Here is a 22,569-nt window from a genome sequence, read left to right on the forward strand (position 1 = left end):
AATGCAGTCGCAAAAGCAAACGGACATGGTCGCGCGTGGTCCGGCGACGAGTTCAGGTTCACTGTCACTTGGGCCTCTGTGGGGTCGGGGATGTTTCCAAGCCCTAATACACGGTAGGAAAAAGGGCCTGCTAGGTGGGGCGCCCAGGAACCGGAAAGCGGCCTAGGACAGGCAGCGGGGCTCGCTAAGAAGCGACCGTAAGGTGCGCTGGTTTTGAGGCCTGCTGAGCCCTCGGGCTGTGCTCGCTCCCCCTCACGCGCCGTGGATGGTCCGCCGGGCCGGCGTTCCCGCAGGCCCGAAATCCCTCCCAGAGGAGAGGAGGAGCGCAGCTCTTTCGTTCGCTTGGGGCGGCAGAGCCGCTTTCAGAGTGGGGGGGGACGACGAGGGGCGCCGCTGCTGCTACGAAACAGGGCAAAAGAGCTGGACGCCACCGAGGCGGCGGTGCGAGGCAGACGGTCACTTGGGAGCAAGCCTCGTTGAGCTCCATGGCGCGCCGTCACGGTCGCGTCGGGGACTTGCCGCGCGAGCCTGCGCGTGTCTGCCCGGGAGCAAGCGCCACGGCGTTCAGTGGGAATGCGCCCAGGTACGCGCGCGCAGCCTAACAGCGCAGAGCCCGCTGGCTGCCTGTTTCTAGCGGTGGCAGCTGGAGAGCCGCCGGCGGGGAGCGGGGGGGGGCTCCGGTGTTTAAAATTACCGACATGACGTTGGGCGGGGTGGAAGAGGGACTCCCGCGATCACAGCGCATGCGCCGAGATGTCTTCGGGAATTGGAGTTCCGGAGTACAGCGCGGCTATCGCGGCTTGTCCTTGAGATTACGCGTTAGGTGAAGGCCGGCGGTCTTGCGGCTGAATAATGTTCGGTCCGCCCTATTCCGGGAGCCCGTAAAAGCTCAAAGAGCAAGCGAAGAGATACAGTCTTGGGGCGCAATCCTATGCATGTTTAGACAGAGAAAAGGCCTACAACTCCCAGCATTCCCTGGGGAATGCTGGGAGTTGTAGGCCTTTTCTCTGTCTAAACATGCATAGGATTGCGCCCTTGATGGTTCTCTCCAGCGACTTTCAGTTCCGCATTGCAGCTTGTACAATCTTCCGCTTGCGGAGCAAGGGTAGTGGAAATAAATAAAATAATGTAAATATATATAACGGGGTGGGGGCTTCCTTTATTGCAGTGCGTTGACATAATCATGCCCCTCTACTCATATCGGATTTTTAAAAAAAAGCAGATGGAGCTGCTGTCGTACAGGATCCATTTGCTTAGTTTCTAAATAGAAAAATATAAACAGCAGCAAGGGTTGCACGAAGGTACAAACGTGTCAGATAACAGACTCTGTTTCCTTGGGAGTTCTCTTCATTTGTAGGGATTAAAGGGTTGGTGGTGGCAGAAAGCCAGCAGGTACAGCTTGACACTTCATATAGTGTTGAGGAAGACTGCAGCCACTGAATTTCTACCTGTTGTGTAGATGTACTTATTTAAAAGATTTGTAGCTGAACCCACCTAATGTGAATAGGTAGTGAACTGTTGCTTCAGATTTTACCCAATTGGATAGCATGACTTAGATTGAGAAGGGAAGCGGTAGGTGCTGTGGGATTCTAAAATTATTATTAACCAATAACGTTTTTTATGAACCAAACCAACTAAACTCATACACAGCCTGCCTTGACCCTCTCTGTTCTCTTACCTCCTTACCATGCGTGCCCGGCAGGCCTACTACTCTGTTCTTAATTTAAAAAAAAAATCCTATGAAATCCACTGAGTTCAACTGGATGTACTCCCAGGTTAGTGAGAATACAGGATTACAGTTTAACACTGCTGGTTTTACTTGAGCCTTTACCATTATGGCTATGTGTTTCCACTATGCTTGCCCCGCATAATAGGGATGCGAATCAAAACCGGAAGGATTGTGTATAACTTTTTAAAAATATCTCTTTGGGAACAAGAGGCACTTCCTTCTTCCTTTGCCACTGTGGAGTCGCAGGCTCCCTTTTTCCTGTTTGCCATGTGTGTGAAATCAGACTGTAATTATCGCTGCTTGGATTAAGTTCTGTGCCAGAAACCGGAAAGAGGCTTTGCTGACTTTCCTTGCAGGGGGGAGGAAAAGTCAATAAAGTGCGTGTTTTGTTCATTTGGAGTTTATCTCGGAGGTTAAACAGGGCGGACAAAAAAAGAGAGATGTGTATATTGTTCTTCCTTCCCTGAGGGCTGTGTGAGAGAAGAGAAGCTTGTGTGGGCATCTTTTTCTCTTCCACTTCGTTTCTGAAAGGAAGGTTATAAAAAGTGAGAACCCAAAGTACTTGAGATGGGGGCCCTTTAACTTGCATTAAAAGAGGTTCAGTTATTGGTATCTCCATGTAAATGGATTTAGGCAAAGGAGCTTTCTCTTCAACACATGCACTTGAAGGACAGAGCTGAATGGGTTCTGCACACCTGAACATGCAAAGCTATTTTATACTGGGGTCAGGCCACTGGCCCTTTTAGCCTAATGCTATCTACTCTTGCAGTAATCTGGAATGATAGATTGGGAGCAGGGTAAGACCACAGTTCTTTTAGTCCATTCTTTATATGCCTGAGTCACTCCATAGACATGAGTCACTCCATAAATGTTTGAAAATCAGGACATGGATGCCTTTGTGCTACAAACAGTTTGTACTGGCTTCCTTTTGCTTTTGTTCCACTGAAATCAATGGGGGATTTTGGTAACCAACAACCAATGCGAGGTAAAGAGTGCTGGATGAAATGATTTATGGATCACACCTAAAAAGTGTCTGGCTTTAAAATATTTAAAATATTTTTCTGTCTCTGTTGTTTGCCCATAGATACTGTTGCTGAAGGTGAGGGATAATACAAAATGGCAGAAGCAGTTTTTCATCCCCCAAGAAGAAAGAGAAGAGTGTATGAATCATATGATTCCCCTTTCCCTATTTCTTCCTCTGAGGAAGAAATTCATGGGAGAGTTTACAAAATATGTCAAGCTGAAATTATAAATAATAATGTAATCGTGAAGAATCCTGAAGATATAGAACAGCTCTATAGCAAGGTATTCTTGCCTGCTTTGTCTAATTCATGAAATCTCACAAAAGATCCACCTTAGATGCTGACACAACTATTTATTTATTTATTTAATGAATATTCCTCAAAGACCTGCCAAATCACATTATTGTCAACCAACTTAAAATATTGGGGAGGGATGTACCTACATGAAGTAGTTTTATAGCAGTCAGTCTAATAAATATCCTTGTTTTGAATGGTTGAGAAGGCATTGGTAGATCAAGCAGGTTTATACTTCTGCATATTATGCTCGATTTGATGTTTCATAGAGACTTGCTGGTTTGGGGTGCAGGTGAGAGAGTGGATAAAGTCTTGAGGATAAAGCCGTGTGGTAGGGAAGAGTTCTGGCTTCAGTGGCTTTCTGATCCACCATGGTTCTCCAGCAATACCGGTCTATGTCCTGTATCTTCTCGAGGGCATTCCAAGACCGTTGGGATAGCCCCTCCCACTGGTCAACAGGCAGTATCCAATCCAAACAGTCCTCTCCAGGGGGTGGGGCTACCCTGCTTTCCCAGACTAGCCCTGCATCTCCATTAAACAGGGCCCCTGCTGTGCTCTTGAGAGCTCCGCAGTTTAGGTCTTTTTATTTTTCAGATTACTTTTTCAGTTTTTCTTTTTTTTTTTCCCCTTTCCCCTCCACTCCCTTGACTTTTTCTGTTAGAGACAGGGATTGGGCTTCATTAGAGGGAGCAACCTTGGGTGCTGCAGTGATTTTTTGTAAGGAAGGGCATCCCCTCACCCATCAGCCACCATTGAGGCTGTGACCAGAGTGGGCATTGGGAGCCACCCTGCCCAGGCAGGTAGGCCACAAGCCCAGTGCGCTGCAGGTTCCAGGCCCCAAGCTCTCCCTTCTTAGGGTGAAGTGGGCTGCTGGGCTTTGCCCTCTCCTTCGGTGCAAGCTGCAGCTGGACTCTTGGAGCCCTGCCCTTGCTCTCTCGAATTGCGTGGCAGCTGGCCTGTTGGCCCTTTTCATTTTCACGTGAAAGGTGCCTGGACTGTTGCTGCCCTGCTCTCGCAGATGAAGCAGGACCATTGGCAAAGAGCACCGCAAGGAGCAGCACCCCACCCCGGGACACAGCTCCATTGCCGCCCCCTGCCCCCATATCAGTTTCCAGCCTGTTGCTACCTAGGAACCAGGCAGGCTAGTTTACGTGGCATCCATGCAGTGGAAGCAACAGAAGCCATGGGGGAGTGAGAGGAGGCGGCAGCATCGCTGAGGGAAGGCTCCTCCAATGCTTTCCTGCAGCGGTCAGCAAACCCACTGAAGGCACTACAGATGTGAGTCTATCTGGGGCCCTCCCCTATTATTCCCAATGGGTGCCAGACTTGAGTGGTGATCAGGCCCACCTCTTATTTCCTTGCTTGGGTCAAACAGATTGTGACACCGGAAATTAGAGTATAGAGTCATAGGGTTGGAAGGGGCCTACAAGACCATCGAGTCCAACCCCCTGCTCAACGCGGGAGGCCCAGGCGGTCATCCATCCCAAGTACTAACCAGGGCTGACCCTGCTTAGCTTCCAAGAATCAGACGAGATCAGACACATCCAGCAGGTCACAGAATCAAGGGCACAGTGTCACATCAAGAGGGAGGTGAGAGGCCCAGCTATTCACTGTCCTGTTCAGGGGTGCATAAGACCCAAAAGGGACAAAAGAAAAGCCCCCAACAGGCCAAGGATGGCTCGGTACCTGGAGCTGGAAGCTTTCGCAGGTGTGTTCTGCAGAGAGTGCATGTACACTGATTGGTGCACCGTTTATCCCTCCCAGGGATGGACTGCTTGGGTACATCTCGAATGCCTTCTAGAAGATACAGGAGAAAGGGAAGTTTCTTACTGTGCAGTCCTGTTTTCTGTATCTTCTGGAGGGCATTCCACCCTCCCTAGTATGTAAGTTGGTGTATCCTAGTTTTCCTTACAGGCTTCTGCCTCTGCCATACATGTGGGGATGGTAGATTAAGTCTCTTGGATCCGTTTCTACCTGTTGTTTTTTGTGTAATGCCTTCTCATTTTCATGAGATGATAGTTGGTACCTTTGTGCTTGTTTTTGTTTGGCTTTGTTCTGTTATTTTATTCTCCTAGCTTGGAGTTCAAGGTTGAGGGGCTATTGGCTTTTCAAGACCAGTCTGGGAAGGCAGGGTAGCCCCTCCCCCTGGAGAGGATTGTTTGGATTGGACCCTGCCTGTCAACCAGTGGGAGGGGCTAATCTGAATGTCTTGGAATGCCCTCCAGAAGGAACAGAAAACAGGAATTCACTGTAAGAAACCTTCTCCTCTTTGACCAAGTGCTGTAGGTCTGATCTAGAGTCCTGTGACCTTTCATGGCAGGTTGGGAGGAAGAAGACAAACTGTACTGGAGAGACAGAGAGTAGCTTTTGTTTAGCATTGGAGTAATTCTCTGCTCAAAGGACTTGTGTTCACTGACTGGCTCTCATCCATGTTGGGGACTTTTCAGTTTAAAGCAGTATCGCAATGTGTAAAATCAATAATGTGAAGACTATCAAATATGTAACTGTGAAACCACTTGTACATTTCCCTGGATGTTTCAGGATTTGTATGCTACATGTTGAACTAAGTGTTGGTTGTTGGTAACACTGACCTCTTGTCTTTTCTAGGGATTTTTTGGGAAAGGTATTCTTTCAAGGAGTCGCCCAGAATACAGTATTTCAGAGCCTGTGTTGCTTGCTAAGTGGCAAGGTAAATTAGGCTGATAATGAATTGAAGGCATAAAGTGTGCATACTGATCCCATGTGAGTGGTCCAACTATTGTGCACTATTTTCCATTGGTCCTTAAACCTTTAAAAATGGCGGTTGCACATGCACTGTTGTAGCAATGCTCTTTGGGCTCTTTCCTAGGAAGGTGGCCAGGGAGACAAATACATTTTCCAAATGTATTTGCAAGGCTGTTGTAATGCTATAAAAAGGGTTTTAGGGTGCAGTCCTATGCATGTTTAGACAGAAGAAAGTCCTACAATTCCCAGCATAGCTGGCTGGAAGGATTCTGGGAATTGTAGGACTTCTTTCATATCTAAATATTCATAGGATTGTACCCTTAGAGTGCTACAGTATGAATACATTCTTTGAAATTTTCTTTAATTTTCCGATGCTTTGAATATTTATGCAGAAAGCAAATGTAATAATTTTGTTTTTTATTGCAGATATCAGGTTAAATGTGCCTATAGTCTCATCAAAAAAGTAAGCGCAGCTCTCATGCTTTGTCTGAGGCTTGAACTGCAACTAGTTTGTTAATTAATAATGAAACTACAATTGAATAAGCATTAACATTCTGAAAGTAAGAAATGTGGGCAAATATTTCACAAGGTATATTGTCCCATTCAGGAAAAGCAAAGTATTGTATTTTATCATAGCTGGATTCTTTAAAGGTAAATGATATTTGGTAAATGATAGGTAAAAATATGTTTACCTATAATTTACCAAATAGCATTTACTTCCACAACTGCTGTCTGAGAAATTCCTTTCATGATTTCCTTCTCAGCTGTTAGGACAGTAAGGGCACAATCCTATGCAAGTTTAGACAGAAAAAGGTCCTACAACTCCCAGCATGCCTCTACCTAGCCATGCTGGCTGGGGAATGCCAGGATTTGTAGGACTTTTTTCTGTCTAAACATGCATAGGATTGCACCCTAAGATGTCAAATGATCGATATACTGCTACACTTTTCTGATCCAAGAATCACTAAGTGACACTAAATCCTAACTTGACTTGGAAGTGCAAACTGCAGTTGCTAATATTTAATCCACTTTACCTAGATTAGTTTCACTTAGCCCTTGGCTTTAGTGTAGAAATTTGCACTGGTCCAAAAAGTAAGAGCTTGGGCCTGTGTAAAAGTCATCTTATGTTCTCTATGTAGAATTGAGAAACCCAAAGGCTGCAGTGCATTGGCATAGGACTACCCTCAATATATTTGTTTGAACATCAGGTGGTTCATTATATTTATTTATTTATAATAATGCTTACATATTGCTTAATATAATAAAATCTCTAAGTGGTTTAGATATAAACACTAAACATTGACTGAACGACTGAACAACAATAATTAAAACAATTGTAACTACAATTTCAGTTACAGTAATAAAACATGTTGATTATAAGCTTTGTGTACTCTGCAGTATAAAAAATATTATAGCAAAGCCTCTGTAGTTACTTATAAACATCCGTGGCAGGATAATTCACAAAAATGAATACGTTCTTAAATAATTTGGGGATATAGTTGAGAATCTGCAGAAACATGAACATTATTGTGTAAATTGTTGGATTTTTGTTTGTGTATTGGGTCAAGCATTCAGGGTACTGCAAGCCTTTACTTTCTCTGCTTACTTTTATCCCAGGTACAAGTGTCATGTTGAATGGGCTAAACATTTTATGCGGGAACAAGGACTGGATGATTACACAATTAACAAAGTCATTCTAAATTACACTGAGCCACTTAATCTGAGAGGAGATACTGAACAAAACAGTGAGTCTCAGGACAAAGGCCCTCCAGAAATTGAGACTGTCAAAGATGAACCAAAGCTTTTAGTGACTTCTTCTGAAACTAATGGGGATAAAGTAGCCTGCCTGGAAGGCGGTCCATGTTCTGACCCACTAGCTAACCATGGCTCTAAAGCTGCAGCTAAAACTCATTTGGCAAAACACTGTCCATTCAGTGTACATTACAGTTGCAAGAAAGACTGTTGTATTACACAAGAATCTCACCTTTCAGTTAATAAAGAATATAATCATCAGTATGTATTAATTCAAGAAGAAGGTTCTCCTGAAGAAGCAGCAGCAACAAGTGAGAAATCACATGTAAGGTCACAAGTGAGCCTGGGTTTTTGGGGAATGGGGTGGTGGTGGTGTAACTTTTAGGGAAAAAAACCCAAATTATTAAAATTGGCTTTTTTATAGACATAAACAGTAGCTGTCATCCCCCTTTTTAAATTTACTGTAAGGCGCATGAACAATTCTGCTGATCTGTAGCAGGAAAGTGTCATTTGAAAACCTAGGTGGCATCTATGCAATAATGACAGGTTAATTTAACAGATACAACCTAAGAACCTTGGCATTTCAGTTCTAAGGTCCCTAGATTCCCTGAACAATCAATTGCCTGCCCCTAGCCTGCCCAAGGCACACAGTTACATAAATGCAGCTAAGTTCCTTTTGCTGACTTTTGTATACTGATTCTAAGCAGTGTTATTTTAAGCTGTGTTTTATTGTTGGATTTTAAGAAATTGTTTTTAGTTCGTAGTTGTTTTTTGTTATATGTTGTTTGTATCTACTGTATGTTTTTATGTACATTGTTTTTAAACTTTGTATATTGAATTTTAATTTTTTAATTTTTGTAAACTGCCCAGAGAGCTTCGGCTATGGGGCAGTATAGAAATGTAAATAATAAATAAACTAAATAATAATAAGCTAGGGGCATCCAGAAAGGTCATAACCTTTGCCTGCAGACCCACTGTGACATCAGAGCAAATTAGCCAATGCTGTCAGGAGGAAGTGTGGCAGGCAGAGATCGGGAATATCTCAGGAATGAAGAGGTATGACAGCAAGGAGGATATTTTATGAAAGAAAGGAAATAAAGCCAATTGTGCTGACAGGTCCTTAGCTAGTGCTAAATAAATAAGATTGATGTTTTGATTGCATCTTTGTAACTTTGGTTTGGTACTTTTTTGTAGCTCATAAAAAAAGAAATGTTAGTATGCAGAAGAAACCCCTTTAGGATTTTTGAATATTTGCAGCTCAGTCTAGAGGAGGTAAGTTTCATATGTTATCATGTTTGTTAACCTGCCAATACAAATATAAAATATTATGAATGTTTAACTCCCAAAGTATTTGCACTATTTCAATCAGTATATTTTATATTGGTATATAAATATCTGATACTTTATATCAGTGTATAAAATAAATGGTTGTATGAATAAACTTTACCAAAAAATCGTATAAATTTAGTCTTGCAAAGTTTTAGACTGAAGACCTCCTCGGGAAACTGTGGGTTGTTTTGTATATGACTGGAGCAGCTAAGTGACATTGCTCCAGAAAGCACTTCCATTGTGGGAGAATTGTTCTTTAAAATCAATCATAGTAATTAGCTGGAGTTTCTGGAAGATAGGAACCTGCCTTATACTGGGTAGTATCCAACATTCGTCCTACAGATCCAACGCAGACCCACTAAAATGAATCATAGAATCATAAAATCATAGAATAGTAGGGTTGGAAGGGACCTACAGGCCATCGAGTCCAGCCCACTGCTCAATGCAGGAATCCAGGTCAGAGCATCCCCCACTGATGGCTGTCCAGCCTTGGCTTGAATGCCTCCAGTGTGGGAGAGCCCACCTCCTCCCTAGGTAATTGGTTCCATTGTCATATTGCTCTAACAGTCAGGAAGGTTTTCCTGATGTTCAGCTGGAATCTGGCTTCCTGTAACTTTAGCCCATTATTCTGTGTCCTGCACTCTGGGATGATGGAGAAAAGATCCTGGCCTTCCTGTCTGTGACAGCTTTCAAGTACTTGAAGAGCGCTATCATATCTCCCCTCAGTATTTAGTCATGACTAAACTCAAGTCTCATTCATTTCAGTGGGTCTACTCTATGTAGGACAAGCATTGGATACTACCAACTGAGTCAGACCATGGGTCCATCTAGCCCAGTACTGCCGACACTGACTGGAAACCGGTCCCTGGGGCTTCAGTCAGGAGTTTTCCCTGCCCTACCTGGAGATGCTGGGGATTGAACCTGGGGCCTTCTCCATGCAAAGTGAGTGCTCTGCACCTGAGCTATGGCCCCTCTCTTTGTATGTTACCACCAGGTGCTGTGAGTTGTAGATCGTTTTTGAGGTGGGACAGTTGCCTAGTGTCCCAGTCCCTCCCCAGTTCACCTATTCCAGTTTGTACCTCTCCTTATATTTGAGAGGGTTCGCTCCTCCTTCTCCTTCAGTAGTACACTCCTTTTGTCTGTCATGGGGGTACATCCCTCTGGAAGGCCGTGTTTCTTAAGAATAGGACTGTCCCAAGGCTAAGCGTTCCTCCTTTCCATTCTGTGGTGGTAGATATATTGCTGTCGTCAGCTAGCACGAGTGCTGAGAGCAACATTCTCATAAGGAACCCTCTCTCAAAAGATTATTCATAATTTTTCTGCTCTTGTTCAGCTCTTTTTTTTCCACTGGAACTTGCTTAGTAAAAATACCTGCAGGACTGTGCTCATTGTCTAGAAATATTACAGTGCAATCTTATACATGTCTGTTCAGGAGTAAGAAATTATATCTAAATGTAGTGTTCCTCATATTGGGATTGAGCAATCCTGTTCTGTCATTGTTGAACAAATTTCCAGTATTATGCAATGCAAAGTAGAATAATGTCTTTAAATATGATCCCCTGCAAGCAAATACCTTCTTGCTGGCTATTGCCACTCCCTCTTTTTTTCTTACTATGTAGATCATGTCAATGCCTGTACTTTGTAATGCATATAATATGCACAAAATAATTCTATTTACTGTTTGTTTTGTAGGCTTTTTTCTTGGTGTATGCTCTGGGGTGTTTAAGTATTCATTACAATGAGGTAAGATGACGCCTCTAGTCAGTAGTAAGTCATGCATGAGTGATCTGTTGCTTTGGGTATTGCTTGTTAGCATACAAGAATAGATGCTTTTGTAGTAATTTCCAAGGCAACTTGTGCCAGCTTTTAAAGGGGTAGATAACTTTTTCTTCTCTAGTGGTCTTATATCGCTTTGCCTAATTTGCCAGTCTTTGATTGCAATCCTGCACTAGTTGTGTGTGCCTATAGAATTCAATAGTAAACATGCATAGGATTGGGTTATAAGTAATTTATTTCAGTAAACGTAAGTGGATATAGCAGCATGCAGGATTTCCTAACATTTTCGTGTAATACAATCTATCCCAAAACAGATTTTGAGTGAATGTGAGATGTAGCAAAATTGACGAAAGAGGCTTGTAAACGACATTTTACTTAATTGCTTAAAGAAATTTGTATGTGTATAGTACTGATTTTAAAAAAAAAAGTCCACAGTGGAGAACCTTCATTATTGACTAATGAACTCCCTAGACTAGACACTATAGAGCTGTTATAGCTCTGGAGTTTTTGGTAGTGTTCGCTAAACCACAGTTCAAAAACTGGATGGCGTTTATGTCCTGTCTCGCATAACAAAGGTTATATTTGGCTTCTGTCTTTGTGTGTGTGTGTGTGTGATTTTCTTAACTTGAATTGAATAACATAAAATACACAGCTTTAAGTGTGACGAAGATGGTTAACAGCTGTCAATAATAGCATGCTGTATTCATGCACTGTAATTATATGAAGCCATCTGGTTGTGTGTTTAGGCACCTTTATCTATCCTGAAGCTATGGGAAGTTTTTAGTGAAGCACAACCCAGTTTCAAGGCTACATACATGGCATATCACTACTTCCGTTGTAAAGGATGGGTCCCTAAAGTTGGGCTGAAATATGGAACTGATCTCTGTGAGTATTTTCCTTTCATTGTTTGCATCTAGTGATTTTACTTTGCCACAGAGGGCCAGTTCACTTGATGCTGATTGTGGATGTGCAGGTATGGCAGAGCCACGGAATTATGTGCTGTGGGGTGGGAAGGCAGGTGCTTTTGCGCCCTCCTCCACATGATGGCCAAATCAGTATCATCCAAAGTGGCCCATAGGTAGTTTTGATGAGATCATCTCCACAGCTCCTTGACATCAGATACCTCCGCAACAAATATGGTTGATGCAGGTGGCAGTAAACAGGAGAGACCACACACTGGAGTACAGTGACAAAATAGATACTGCAATGTGATCCATGCATTGGTAACCTCGAGACTAGACTACTGTAATACACTCTTTGTAGAGCTGCCCTTGAAGCTGGTTCGGAAGATGCAGTTAGTGCAGAATGCTGTAGCAAGGCTACTGAATGGAGTGCTTTGCCATGCGTATACAACTCCGGTGTTCAAGGAGCTGCACTGGCTGCCAGTTTGCTACCAAACCAGGTTCAAAGCATTATTGTTGACATATAGACATGGTTCGCACGTAATGGCAAGCCACCATGGGTGAATTTTCCTGTGGGGCTTGCTGTTCTGCATTTTAAAAATTCAAGCTGTGGCTGGGGCATACCGCAGCTTGTTGTTGCATGCGAACCTGGTAAGGGTGGGTTGTTGGGGTGGTTAACAAGCCACCCGCAATCCTAAAACAGACCATGGGTTCTGGCTAGTTTTGTTAACCACCACAAGAACACACCCTAGCCAGGTTCACCTGTAACAACAAACTGCAATGTGCCCCCACTGCAGCTTGAATTTTCAAAATGGCAGCTGGTGCCATGATGAGAAGCTCAACAAGGTTATGTGCGAACCGAGCCACTAACTTCTAAGCAAGATAATCTCCCTCTGTATAGATGGCTTACTGTGATGTTCAGGGGAGATCCTGCTGTCTGTGCCATATCCTGCAGAGTCCCATCTGGCAGCGACACTGCAGCAGGCCTTCTCTGTAGTGACACCCTCCCTCTGGAACGACCTCCCCTCTGTGATAGTCAGGCACTGAAGATCATACACTTTCGATGATTGTTCTAACTTGTTTATCTTGGCTTTTCCAACCATGAACTTATCTCAGTGCTGCTATGCTTTTAATGATGTATTTTTTTGTAATATGTTGTGAACTGCTTTGAGATTTTTAAAATGGGAAGCCGTCTATAAAAGTTCTTAAATAAATAAATGAGCAAATGTGTTATCAGAGTTATTAAATAACACATTTTTGGTTTTGTCTGCCTCGTGTCCGGCTTAAATAATCTACTGGTTGTAGTCTTTCTACATCAGTGTTGTATGTGTTTCAAATTTGCTGCACTTCAGTTGGGTGTAGTTTGCTTGGGTATTGAATACTCTGGTCCCATCCCAGTCTTCATCCTGTTTATTGTTGACTTCTTTAAATAATAGATGTACAGGCTACAGTAATTATAAAATGTTTAATGGATGGCCTCCAGTCATCAGTGGGAGTGAAATGCTTTTTACAATAGGCAAAAAAGAATGTGGAAATCTATCGAACATGTTATTTATTTATAATATGGAGTGCATTTAAAAGGCAAAGCTCTTTCTGATCCTTGTTTTGTTCACCCCCCCCCCCAAATTCTCCTTAAAACCTTTGAGCATAGTGGGCAGGCCCCCAGTCATTTCTCTGGGTAAGTTCTAATTGGACGTAATTAGCATAGACTACTCCCACCACCTCATTTCTAAGAAGAGCAGACCCAGCAAGATAGTGGCTAGCCATGAAATAAGATTAGTTATACATTTTTTTCTCTGAACACAAAAACAACAAATGAACAGCATGTGAATTTTAAAAGCATGCAGTGTTCTAAGTAACTAGTTTTGTCTAATAAAAGATCATTTTACTTGGCTCTCAGTCTGTGGGACCAATCCGCTGCTAAACAGTCTGTTAATATGCTGCTATAAACAGTCAGCTGCCAGCACCAACTGTAGCGCACTGGCTTTGTGCCCTCTACTGTATGAATGTTGGCGGATCCACTTAACTGCCCATCTGTCCATGTTCAGTCCTTTCAGACTGTAGTTGGTGTGAGTCTGTCCCCAGGAGCCTTGGCAGCTCTCTTGAGTACTCAGCTCTGATAGTTATGTTCCAGGACTTCATTATGTGAATGCATCTCTGGTTCCCCCTCTGTGTGTGTTTCTCTAGATGGAAAACCCTATCTAGGAGCAGGTGCAGCCTTAGTCAGATTGTTGGCAAGAGGTGGTAGTGGTGGGGAGACTGGGTTTATTCCACATCGCTCTGAATAAATGGTTGCAGCTATTTTCAGCTCCTTATGCGTTATGTGGGCCTAGCTGAATTAGGGCTATAATCATTCCATGTTTTCCCCTGAAGGTGGCACTACTAAAGAAATAATGTATATTTGTATTTATATTTATTATGAACACCTTCACCTCACAGCTGTGGTTAGAATAAAAACCAGCCACCCAGCTGTGGTTAGAATAAAATAAAAGATCTTATTATATTGTTTTTTTTAAGTTTTCAAAGTTTCGTAATGGAAAAGCCACGAGGAGTGGCTTCAAAATGAAGCAAGCCTGGCATTTCTGATTATGTGCTTGTTTGTTTGTTCTCCCCATTGCAGTGTTGTATCGAAAAGGTCCTCCGTTTTACCATGCCAGGTATAGCATTTACATTTGGATATTTATTTATTTCCCCTAAATGTTATGTTTAATTTCAGTCACTGTCTGAAACGAAGTTAGGTTTTGTTTGTTTTGGCATATTTTCTTAATTCATAGTAGTATTTTTGCACCATTGGCATCCAAAGGAACATAGTCACATTAGGAATGTACACAGCAGGTGGATATTTTTCATAAGCACACTGGGGTGAGGATCTCACCGGAATTTTCTAGGCATCTCACAGAGAGACTGTGATTTTTGGTAGCAGTGAGGCTTGATGGAGGGGCATGCAAAACACTTGTATAGCTGAAATGGCAGAGATACAGAGGATTCATGTTGACGTGGGTGAAAGTCCCTCACTACAACATTATAACCAATATGCATTTTATTAAGAGCACTTCATGTGGTCTTCAAATAATCTGTCAAAGTATAAACTACTTTCAGCTGTCTAAATCCTGTGGCCACTAGATAGTGGCTAGACAGCCATAGGATTGTTCAGTTTTCGGGAACCGACCTCGGAGCCTGTGCTCTGAGGTCGGTTCCCAGAAAACCACCTCCCCACTCCCTCCTTCAGTGCCTCATAGATGGCACAGATTGTCTCCAGGTTCCGCACTTGGAAGAGCAGTGTGGAGCGTAGCAAAAGGGGGCATTCCTGGGGCCGGGAGTGTGGAAGTGCCAGTATGATGCTTCCTATGCGTTGTCCAGCTTTCCCCCCCCCCACTCCGAAGTCCTGCAGCTAGACAGCCAAAATTGGCCACCTAGCCATGAGTGCAGGGTGAACGGAGCGTGGAGGAGAAGATCCCCTCCACGATCCGCCTGCCCTGCATTGGATAGGTGGTCGACTCTGACTTCGGAGATGGATACCTATCCCCCATAGGATTGCTCCCTCCCTGCCTGTAGTCTACAAATTATGCTAAGCACCTGACTGGAAATTTTGGGTAAAATATAGTATCTCTTAACAGATACTTGTGCTTAAAGGAAAGCTTAAAAGAACATGAAAAATGCACTCACTGCTCAACTGTTCACTAGATTGGCTTCTTTCATTGCTGCTAGAAAGAACCGCCATTTCTTAAACTATTCTTAGCTTGACATGATCATTACAGTAGCTGTAGACTGGAGGAGACTGTAGCTTTTAAATACACATTTCACCCCACCACACTAAAAAAAGCGTTCCTTTGGTTTGTTTTCCAGTTATTCTGTGATTGCTGAATTTGTTAATGATGACTTTGAAGGATCATCACACAGACCTTTCAGCTGGAAGTCTTTGTCTGGGCTGAACAGAACTACAGCAAATGTCTCTAAGGTAACAAATAAAAGGAATTAAGCGTTTAAAAAGCCACAATGAAAAATATTATGGAGTGAAGATGGATACATTGATGTAATAAGGGCACAAGGAGAGATTATGGAAATCTGCCAGTAATGGGCAAAAAGGGTCAGATAAATTAGATACTAGTAAATGCAGCTTGCACTCTATAAGTGTAAAAATGTTCCTGGTTACCACTGGAAAAGCCCTTTTCCCATAAATTTGTTGTAACAAATGTCTGGCTTGTCCCATTTTCAGGTATGTCTCTGGGTGCTACTGAAGTTGTTTCAGGTGTCTGAATGGGTAGCTCTTAGGTTCTAGTCCGTTTGTACCTTTGTTTCTTCTGTGCTAGCCACTGAGGCAGATTTCGTGGTCCCATGTTTCAAGGAAGATGAAAAAATATGTCTAATTCCTTTTACTTTTTAGCAATCTTTGTCTACGTGTGCACAAAATTTCAGCTTCTTAGCTTATGTGGAAGTACCTTAACCATTTGAAAGGAGAGACATTCAATGGCTTGGAATATTTGTGTGCCAATTCTCAACTTTCTAACTGATGGCAAAGTATCTTACACATGCACACATGTATTGCTATAGCATAGGTAGGGGAGTCAGATGTTATATAATAGAGCATTCATTTTAATGTAGTCATATATAATCCCCATTAAATACACTAGGAAGGTTACTAATCTGGAAACAAGTAACAGACTCCTAATAACTGTAGATTAAGGTTATGCCTGAAGTCCAAATGCAGCAAAAGGAGATGAAATAGGAACAGGAAATTCAGAGAGCTTCAGTATGCACAGGACTCTTCGATCCATGGTTTTAGTCAGGATCAGGCAATGAGAGAGTGGCTTACACAAAGTCACCCAACTTTTTGTCTGGGATTTGAACCCAAGTCTCTTTAATAAAAGTTCAACATTGTATTTATCAAACTGCACTGGCACTCTCTGCCTCATTACCATTATACAGGTAACAAATCTATACTTAATTTGGTTAACTTTTTGTCTAATCCACTTTGGAAAAATGTCCTAGTATATTTAAATTGATATTTTGTTGATAACATACAACTTATTTGCCATCAGGAACTCATGTTCTGCTATTTAATTAAGCCATCTGATATGACTGAAAAAGAAATGTCGTCACCAGAATGTCTCAAAAGAATTAAAGTTCAGGTATGCAAGTCCTCCTCTGATTTGTTCTCTGCAGTCAATGACTGCTGTCCACTGTCTGGATAGTTGTGGATAATATTTTATGTAGCGCTGTTTGAAACTTTCCTAATTCAGTAGACCTATGTATCAGCTAGAGCTGTGTAGAACATAGATAGCTATCTGGTTTGAGAACAAGTGTGTAACATTTGGAGATGCAGTCAAATGCAGTAACTTTTATTTTTCTTTGCTTACTTGTACCTGAATTATTATCTGAGTATTTGTGAGCAGTCAGTTCTCTAAGGGCTAGTTACTATATTAGAGCAGAATGGAATACAGCTACATAATACGCTTGACCTACATGGTTTCTTCCTGTAGATGTTACAGGAGTGATGGGAGATCTAGGTGCATGAAGTGGTTCCTATGCCACTCCAGTAACAGGTGGTCTTGAACAAGCAACACAAGAAAGTATTAGTCATGCTGGCTTGGCATGTTTGGAGTTGTAGCCCCACATATTTGGAAGGCACCAGGTTGGGGAAGGCTGATCTAGTTCCCCACCTCCAAGGGTTTGGGCTTGTGCATCTTGAACAGTAGCCCACAAGGCCACATAGCAAAGCTCTTGTTCACAAGCATGGGTGTATACTTTTCAAAGAAGAAACGGTTAGAAATTACATTGTGGATGCCTGAACCTGTGGGCATGCTGAAAATAGCTCTATGGATCTCAATTGGCATGAAGCATTCATCAGAAGGTGAGCTGATGTACCAGAACAACAGTCCCTGAAGCTATTTAAGTGGTTTACAGTGCAGTATATGTGTGAGCAAAGGGGGTAGAGGAGAGAGAAAAATAAGGTGGGTGAGAATTCAGAAAAATCTAGAACCCAGCCAGATGACACTGGGAGTGCTATTGTGGTGACTTTCTGCATTGATGAGTTGTTGTCTTATCCAAGAAAGAAGCCAAAAAACACACTTATTACTACAGGAAAGCTATATCATGTTACCTAGGAAAAGTTAAGTAAAAGCAGTTTTTTTGTTTATACATTTTTGTTCTCTAATAATGAATGGCTTTGTTTTTTAAGGAACTGATTCTAAATCGCTGGGTCTCATCTTGTGAGCGCAGTGAACAAGAGGAGCTATGATCAAATGAATCAGAAAACTGAGTAATATGGAAATAATTGCAATTAACTGTAAAATGTTTATTCTTGTAGAGCTGTCCATGAATGGAGCCTTTATATTATATGTACATAATATAAAGCGACAGAATACAAAATAAGACTGCATGAGAGTTTTTTTAAACACACACACACACACAAATAAACTGGATGGAGACTAAACATGCATTAAATCATAGGGCACATGTTGCAGTGCCAGCTTCTCATTTTTCTTGTGAGAATAGGAACAAAAACTATAAATGTCTTAACCTGATTATTTTACTTTTATTTGCTTCATTATGAAGTCAAATGGCCCCTGTGGAAGTGCTGTCATCTTGAACAGGGTGGTCAACAACATAGAAGCCATTCTTGCATATTTCCTTGTAGATGGTGATGTACTTGGAAGCTTTCTTTGTCCGTGGAATCACAAATTTCTCTGTAAATTCACTTCTGTTCATTTGCTGCTGCTTTTGGGCACTCAACACACAGTTAATAAATGTTAGAGCATATGTGTAACAGTTGTGCATATGTTCTTCATACCTATTAAACAAAGAATGAGAAATGAGGCTCAGAAATCAGTGCTCTAACTTAAGGCGCACTCCTTTACGTATTTAGGAAGAAAAAATCCTACAACTCCCACCATGCCCCAGCCAGCCTGGGGCATGTTGGGAGTTTTAGGACTTTTGTCTAAACATGCATTGGATTGCACCCATAAAACATTTTATTAGTTTCTGGTACAGTCCTAGGGTTATATTATCTGGATGGGGTAGGATTGTGACCAAATCCCTTTTAAAATTTTCGGGATTTTTACCCTGCTCTTCAGCTGAAAAGCCAGAGTGCCTTACAAAAATCAGAGCACCCTCAGGCCTACAATCTAAAAGGCATAACACAAAAGGAAAATGGATTGGAAGTGGAGAGAAACAAAAGCAAACTCTAACACTAGTTCTTAGTTACAAAGTTTGTATCACGATCAGCTGTAATGGAAAAAATTCAAAGAGAGGAGGAGCCAAAAACTGCTGCTCTTTCAACTGAGCTGATGGACTGGCTCTGCTTCCATCTTCAACAGCCTGATGGAATGGCTGCTACATGAAAGCTGGTGGAGAGGCAAAGCCTGATAAAGGTGGCTTCTCAGGTGGTCCTGCTTTGCTTCTCTGCTACTACTGCAGCCTGATGGAATGGTGGCTGGATGACAAAATGGAAAGTTACGATGCATAGTGAAGTCATGATGGTGTTGTCAGGCCATTATGCTGCAGCAAGCCTTGGTCAGTGGAAATGTACACCAGCATAACATAATCTATGCAAGGCTAAAACTAAAAACGGTGGAGTTGGGGATGTCAACATAAGAGCTATGCTGGATCAGACAAAGCATCCATCTAGTTCAGCACTCTGTTCACAGAATGGCCAGCCAGCTGCTTGTGGGAGAGCCACAAGCAGGACATGAGTGCAAGAGCACCTCCTGCTCATGTTCCCCAACAACTGGTAAACATAGGCATGCTGCCTCTGATACTGGAGGTAGCATAGAGCCATCAGGACTATTTTATTTATTATTACATTTCTGTACTGACCATTAGCTGAAGTTCTCTGGGCTTTTCACAAAACAAACTCAAAAACATAAAATACAATGAATGACATGGTAAAACATAACATAAAACCCATAAGTTTAAAACAGTATAAAACCAAAATAAAAGATAGCATCAGTGCAAATTAAAAATGCATGAACACTGTTTTTAAAACAGAAGGGCTGAAGAGCCAGGGAAATTTTTTGTTTTAAAGTATTCACCTGCCACCAAAACAACCACCATGTAGGCACCAGGTGATCCTCTCTGTGGAGGTCATTCCACAGCCAGGGTGCCACCACTGAAAAGGCCCTCTCTTCAGTACCACCGGCCTCACTTCATTTGGCAGGGGGACGTGGAGAAGGGCCTCTGAGTATGATTTTAGAGTCTGGGCAAGTATACATGTGCATTTAGGGCTCTGTAGGTTAATACCAGCACTTTGACTTAGGCCCGGAAATAGACAGGTACTCAGTGCAGGTCATAAAGCACCGGCATAATAGAACCATATTGGACAGTCCCTGTTAACAATCTTGCTGCCCTATTTTGGACCAGCTGAATTTTCCAGACCATTTTGAAAGGCAGCCTCATATATAACACATTGCAGTAATCCAAGTAATGCCTAGTAGCCACTGATAGCCTTATCATCCATGGATTTCTCTAATCCCCTTCTAAAGCTATCCAAATTGGTGGCTACCACATGTTGTGGTAGTGAATGTCACAGTTGTAACTGTGCTGGTCTGGGAGGAGTGGCTAGATTAGTTGATGCCCTGTGTCTGGTTGTGGTGGTCCCATTCCCTCTGCTGGTACAGAATTACACATTGAAAGTAACTGAAGTGAACCCTCTGGAGCTGATGAAAGAGCTGCACACTCAAATATAACTCCTTCCCCTTCTAGACATGTTGAATTCTGCCTAGCATGTTTACAGCACAGCACCACAACATTCATATCAAGGTATGAAGCACAGGATGACATAACTGCCCCACAATTACAGGACTGCGAATACACAAGAGTACAAATGGAAACTTTTGCTGGGTATTTAAAGCCCTAATTTTCAGTTTGGTTTGCCTTCACCAGGTGCAATTGTTCAACTGGTCTATGGACCAGAAACCTGTCTCAGATGCAGTTCTTGCCACCTTCACATGTTTCTATTGGAAAAATCAATTTACCGATAGCATTTAATTTCTTACGTATTGCAATATAGCCCAATATTCTGCTTGTCCTATGAATCTCCAAAGGGCAACAAGAGTATGCACATATGGCTATAGGGGAGGATATGGGTTAGTTATGCCAACTGAGGTGTGGCTGAGGAATGCAGTAATCAAGTTATAGCACAATCCTGTACATATCTACTCAGAAGAAAGTCCCACTGAGTTCAATGAGACTTACTCCCAGGTAACTTTGTACTGAATTGCTGCATTATCCTTTCAACATGTTCTTTGTTCTTTTTGGAATAGAGATTAAATAACACTGGCCAAAATAGCTAGTGAATGTCTTCCTTGTATGAATTGAGATACATTTCCCACTTTAACCAAACAGGAAGTAGCTATTATAACTAAACTTTGAACACAATGCAAAGTATATATTCAGTTTAGTTTTCTGAAAGATGGATTTAGCCTTTTTTTTTTTAAAAGGACACAGAGGGGTGGCTGCTTTGACATCCTACTTTTATGCTCTCAGGCTATATACACTACTGGGTAGGCTTTGCTTAAAACAAAACAGATGGGAGACTCGACCACAAATTTTATGGCTGCCTCCTTAGGATCCCGAACAAAATGAGGTGATTTTTTAAAGTGTGCTCATATGATTTATGTCTTTGTTTCCTTACTGAACTGCAGTAAAGCCACAAATACCTTGGAGTGGATATTCCCATAAATTGCACTGCTTTTGCCATACTATCTTCATAATGTGGCAAAATTACTGGACATTGTAATTTCCAAAGTAGTGCCTTTGCCTGCAACATTTTTAGGCCTTGGCAATGGCTACAAGTTCCGTCCCAAATCACCAGAACCTATGCTAAGCTATTGTCTAGATGGGTTGAACTACAACTCCCATCATCCCCAATCAGTGGGCTGCTGGCTGAGGATGATGGTAGTTGTAGTCCAACAAATATGGAGGCGCCAGGTTGGGGAAGGCTCTTCTACTGCAACCTATTCTGGATTGCTTTTCAAGTATCCTAATGGTGGAAATGGGAATGTTATTTCCTAATAATGTCATCAGGAAAAACTTTATAGTGCAGCCCATTAGGCCGTCTTTTCTGTTACACCCCCCCATATATATATATTGATAAAGATCATAAATACTAATAAGAACCTACAATCATAAGAGACTGATGATTAGTTACCACACGTTTTGGAATTTTAAAATATTCATGTAAACCCAGAATGTGTGGTAACTAATCATCAGCCTCCTAATACTAAATACTAAACGACTGGTACAAGAGGCAAGTAAAAAAGCTTGATTTTTTTAACCTTGTGATAAACTTTTGTAACTTTCAGTAATAAACAAGTTGCTAAGATCTAAACTTGTTTATTACTGAAAGTTACAAAAGTTTATCACAAGGTTAAAAAAAAAAATCAAGCTTTTTTACTTGCCTCTTTAGTATTTAGTATTAGGAGGCTGATGATTAGTTACCACACATTCTGGGTTTCAGAATGATAAACAAGTTGCTAAGACCTAAACTAGGGGCCGCGGTGGCTTAGTGGTTAAGATGCTGAACTGCAGACTGGAAGGTCGGCAGGTCAGCAGTTCAAGACCCGAGTGCTGTGTGACGGAGTGAGCTCCCGTCTTCAGTCCCAGCTCCTGCCAACCTAGCAGTTCGAAAGCAAGACATTGCAAGTAGATAAATAGGTACCGCTTCGGCAGGAAAGGTAACAGCGTTCCGTGCACCTCGGTGTTCAGTCATGCCGGCCACATGACCACGGAAGCGTCTTCGGACAGCGCTGGCTCTTCGGCTTAGAAACGGGGATGAGCACCGCACCCTAGAGTCGGACACGACTGGTTGGGGACACCTTCACCTTTTACCTTTTTAAGACCTAAACTAATGGAAGCCCAGAAATGTGCTTTTGTTCCATTTTGCTTTTATTTGTTCATTTTCTAGCAGATAAATCAGAAATTGTGATGGATCTGTCTTACTGTCTGCTGTACTGTGAAATACAGCCATATAAAGATAAATATTAACAAACTATGATTGTGGGGCTTTTCAGTTCTGACACACCTACGTGATTCCAGGTTTTTA

The 22,569-nt window shown here is 42.2% G+C and overlaps 2 protein-coding genes across 12 annotated transcripts in view; one reads left to right on the forward strand and one right to left on the reverse strand.

Moving 5' to 3' along the window:
• Positions 1-18,284, forward strand: TSEN2 (tRNA splicing endonuclease subunit 2). Of its 8 annotated transcripts, none has more exons than XM_084839906.1 (12): positions 1-202; positions 2,814-3,034; positions 5,653-5,734; positions 6,196-6,232; positions 7,387-7,846; positions 8,716-8,793; positions 10,543-10,593; positions 11,373-11,511; positions 14,149-14,185; positions 15,375-15,486; positions 16,568-16,657; positions 17,707-18,284. In XM_084839906.1, exons 2-12 carry the CDS (start codon positions 2,846-2,848, stop codon positions 17,764-17,766), a joined length of 1,335 nt encoding a protein of 444 aa, XP_084696032.1. In that variant the 5' UTR covers positions 1-202; positions 2,814-2,845; the 3' UTR covers positions 17,767-18,284. The 8 variants fall into 8 exon arrangements, with proteins under 8 accessions (XP_084696032.1, XP_084696030.1, XP_084696027.1 ...); XM_084839904.1 differs by having other exon boundaries at positions 1-113; positions 17,707-17,894; XM_084839905.1 differs by lacking the exon at positions 1-202 and adding an exon at positions 216-583.
• MKRN2OS (MKRN2 opposite strand) overlaps positions 17,714-22,569 on the reverse strand; it is a 14,908-nt gene continuing 10,052 nt past the window's right edge. For all 4 annotated transcript variants that reach the window (XM_084839915.1, XM_084839913.1, XM_084839914.1 and 1 more), the window contains one exon: positions 17,714-18,318. In XM_084839915.1, the coding sequence (XP_084696041.1) occupies positions 18,084-18,318 (235 nt within the window). In that variant the 3' untranslated portion in view covers positions 17,714-18,083. The remainder of the gene's footprint in view (positions 18,319-22,569) is intronic.

Source organism: Heloderma suspectum, chromosome 2, assembly GCF_057233095.1.
Source record: "Heloderma suspectum isolate Gila_16-S chromosome 2, 16-S_ref, whole genome shotgun sequence".
In the NCBI taxonomy this organism is placed as follows: Eukaryota; Metazoa; Chordata; class Lepidosauria; order Squamata; family Helodermatidae; genus Heloderma; species Heloderma suspectum.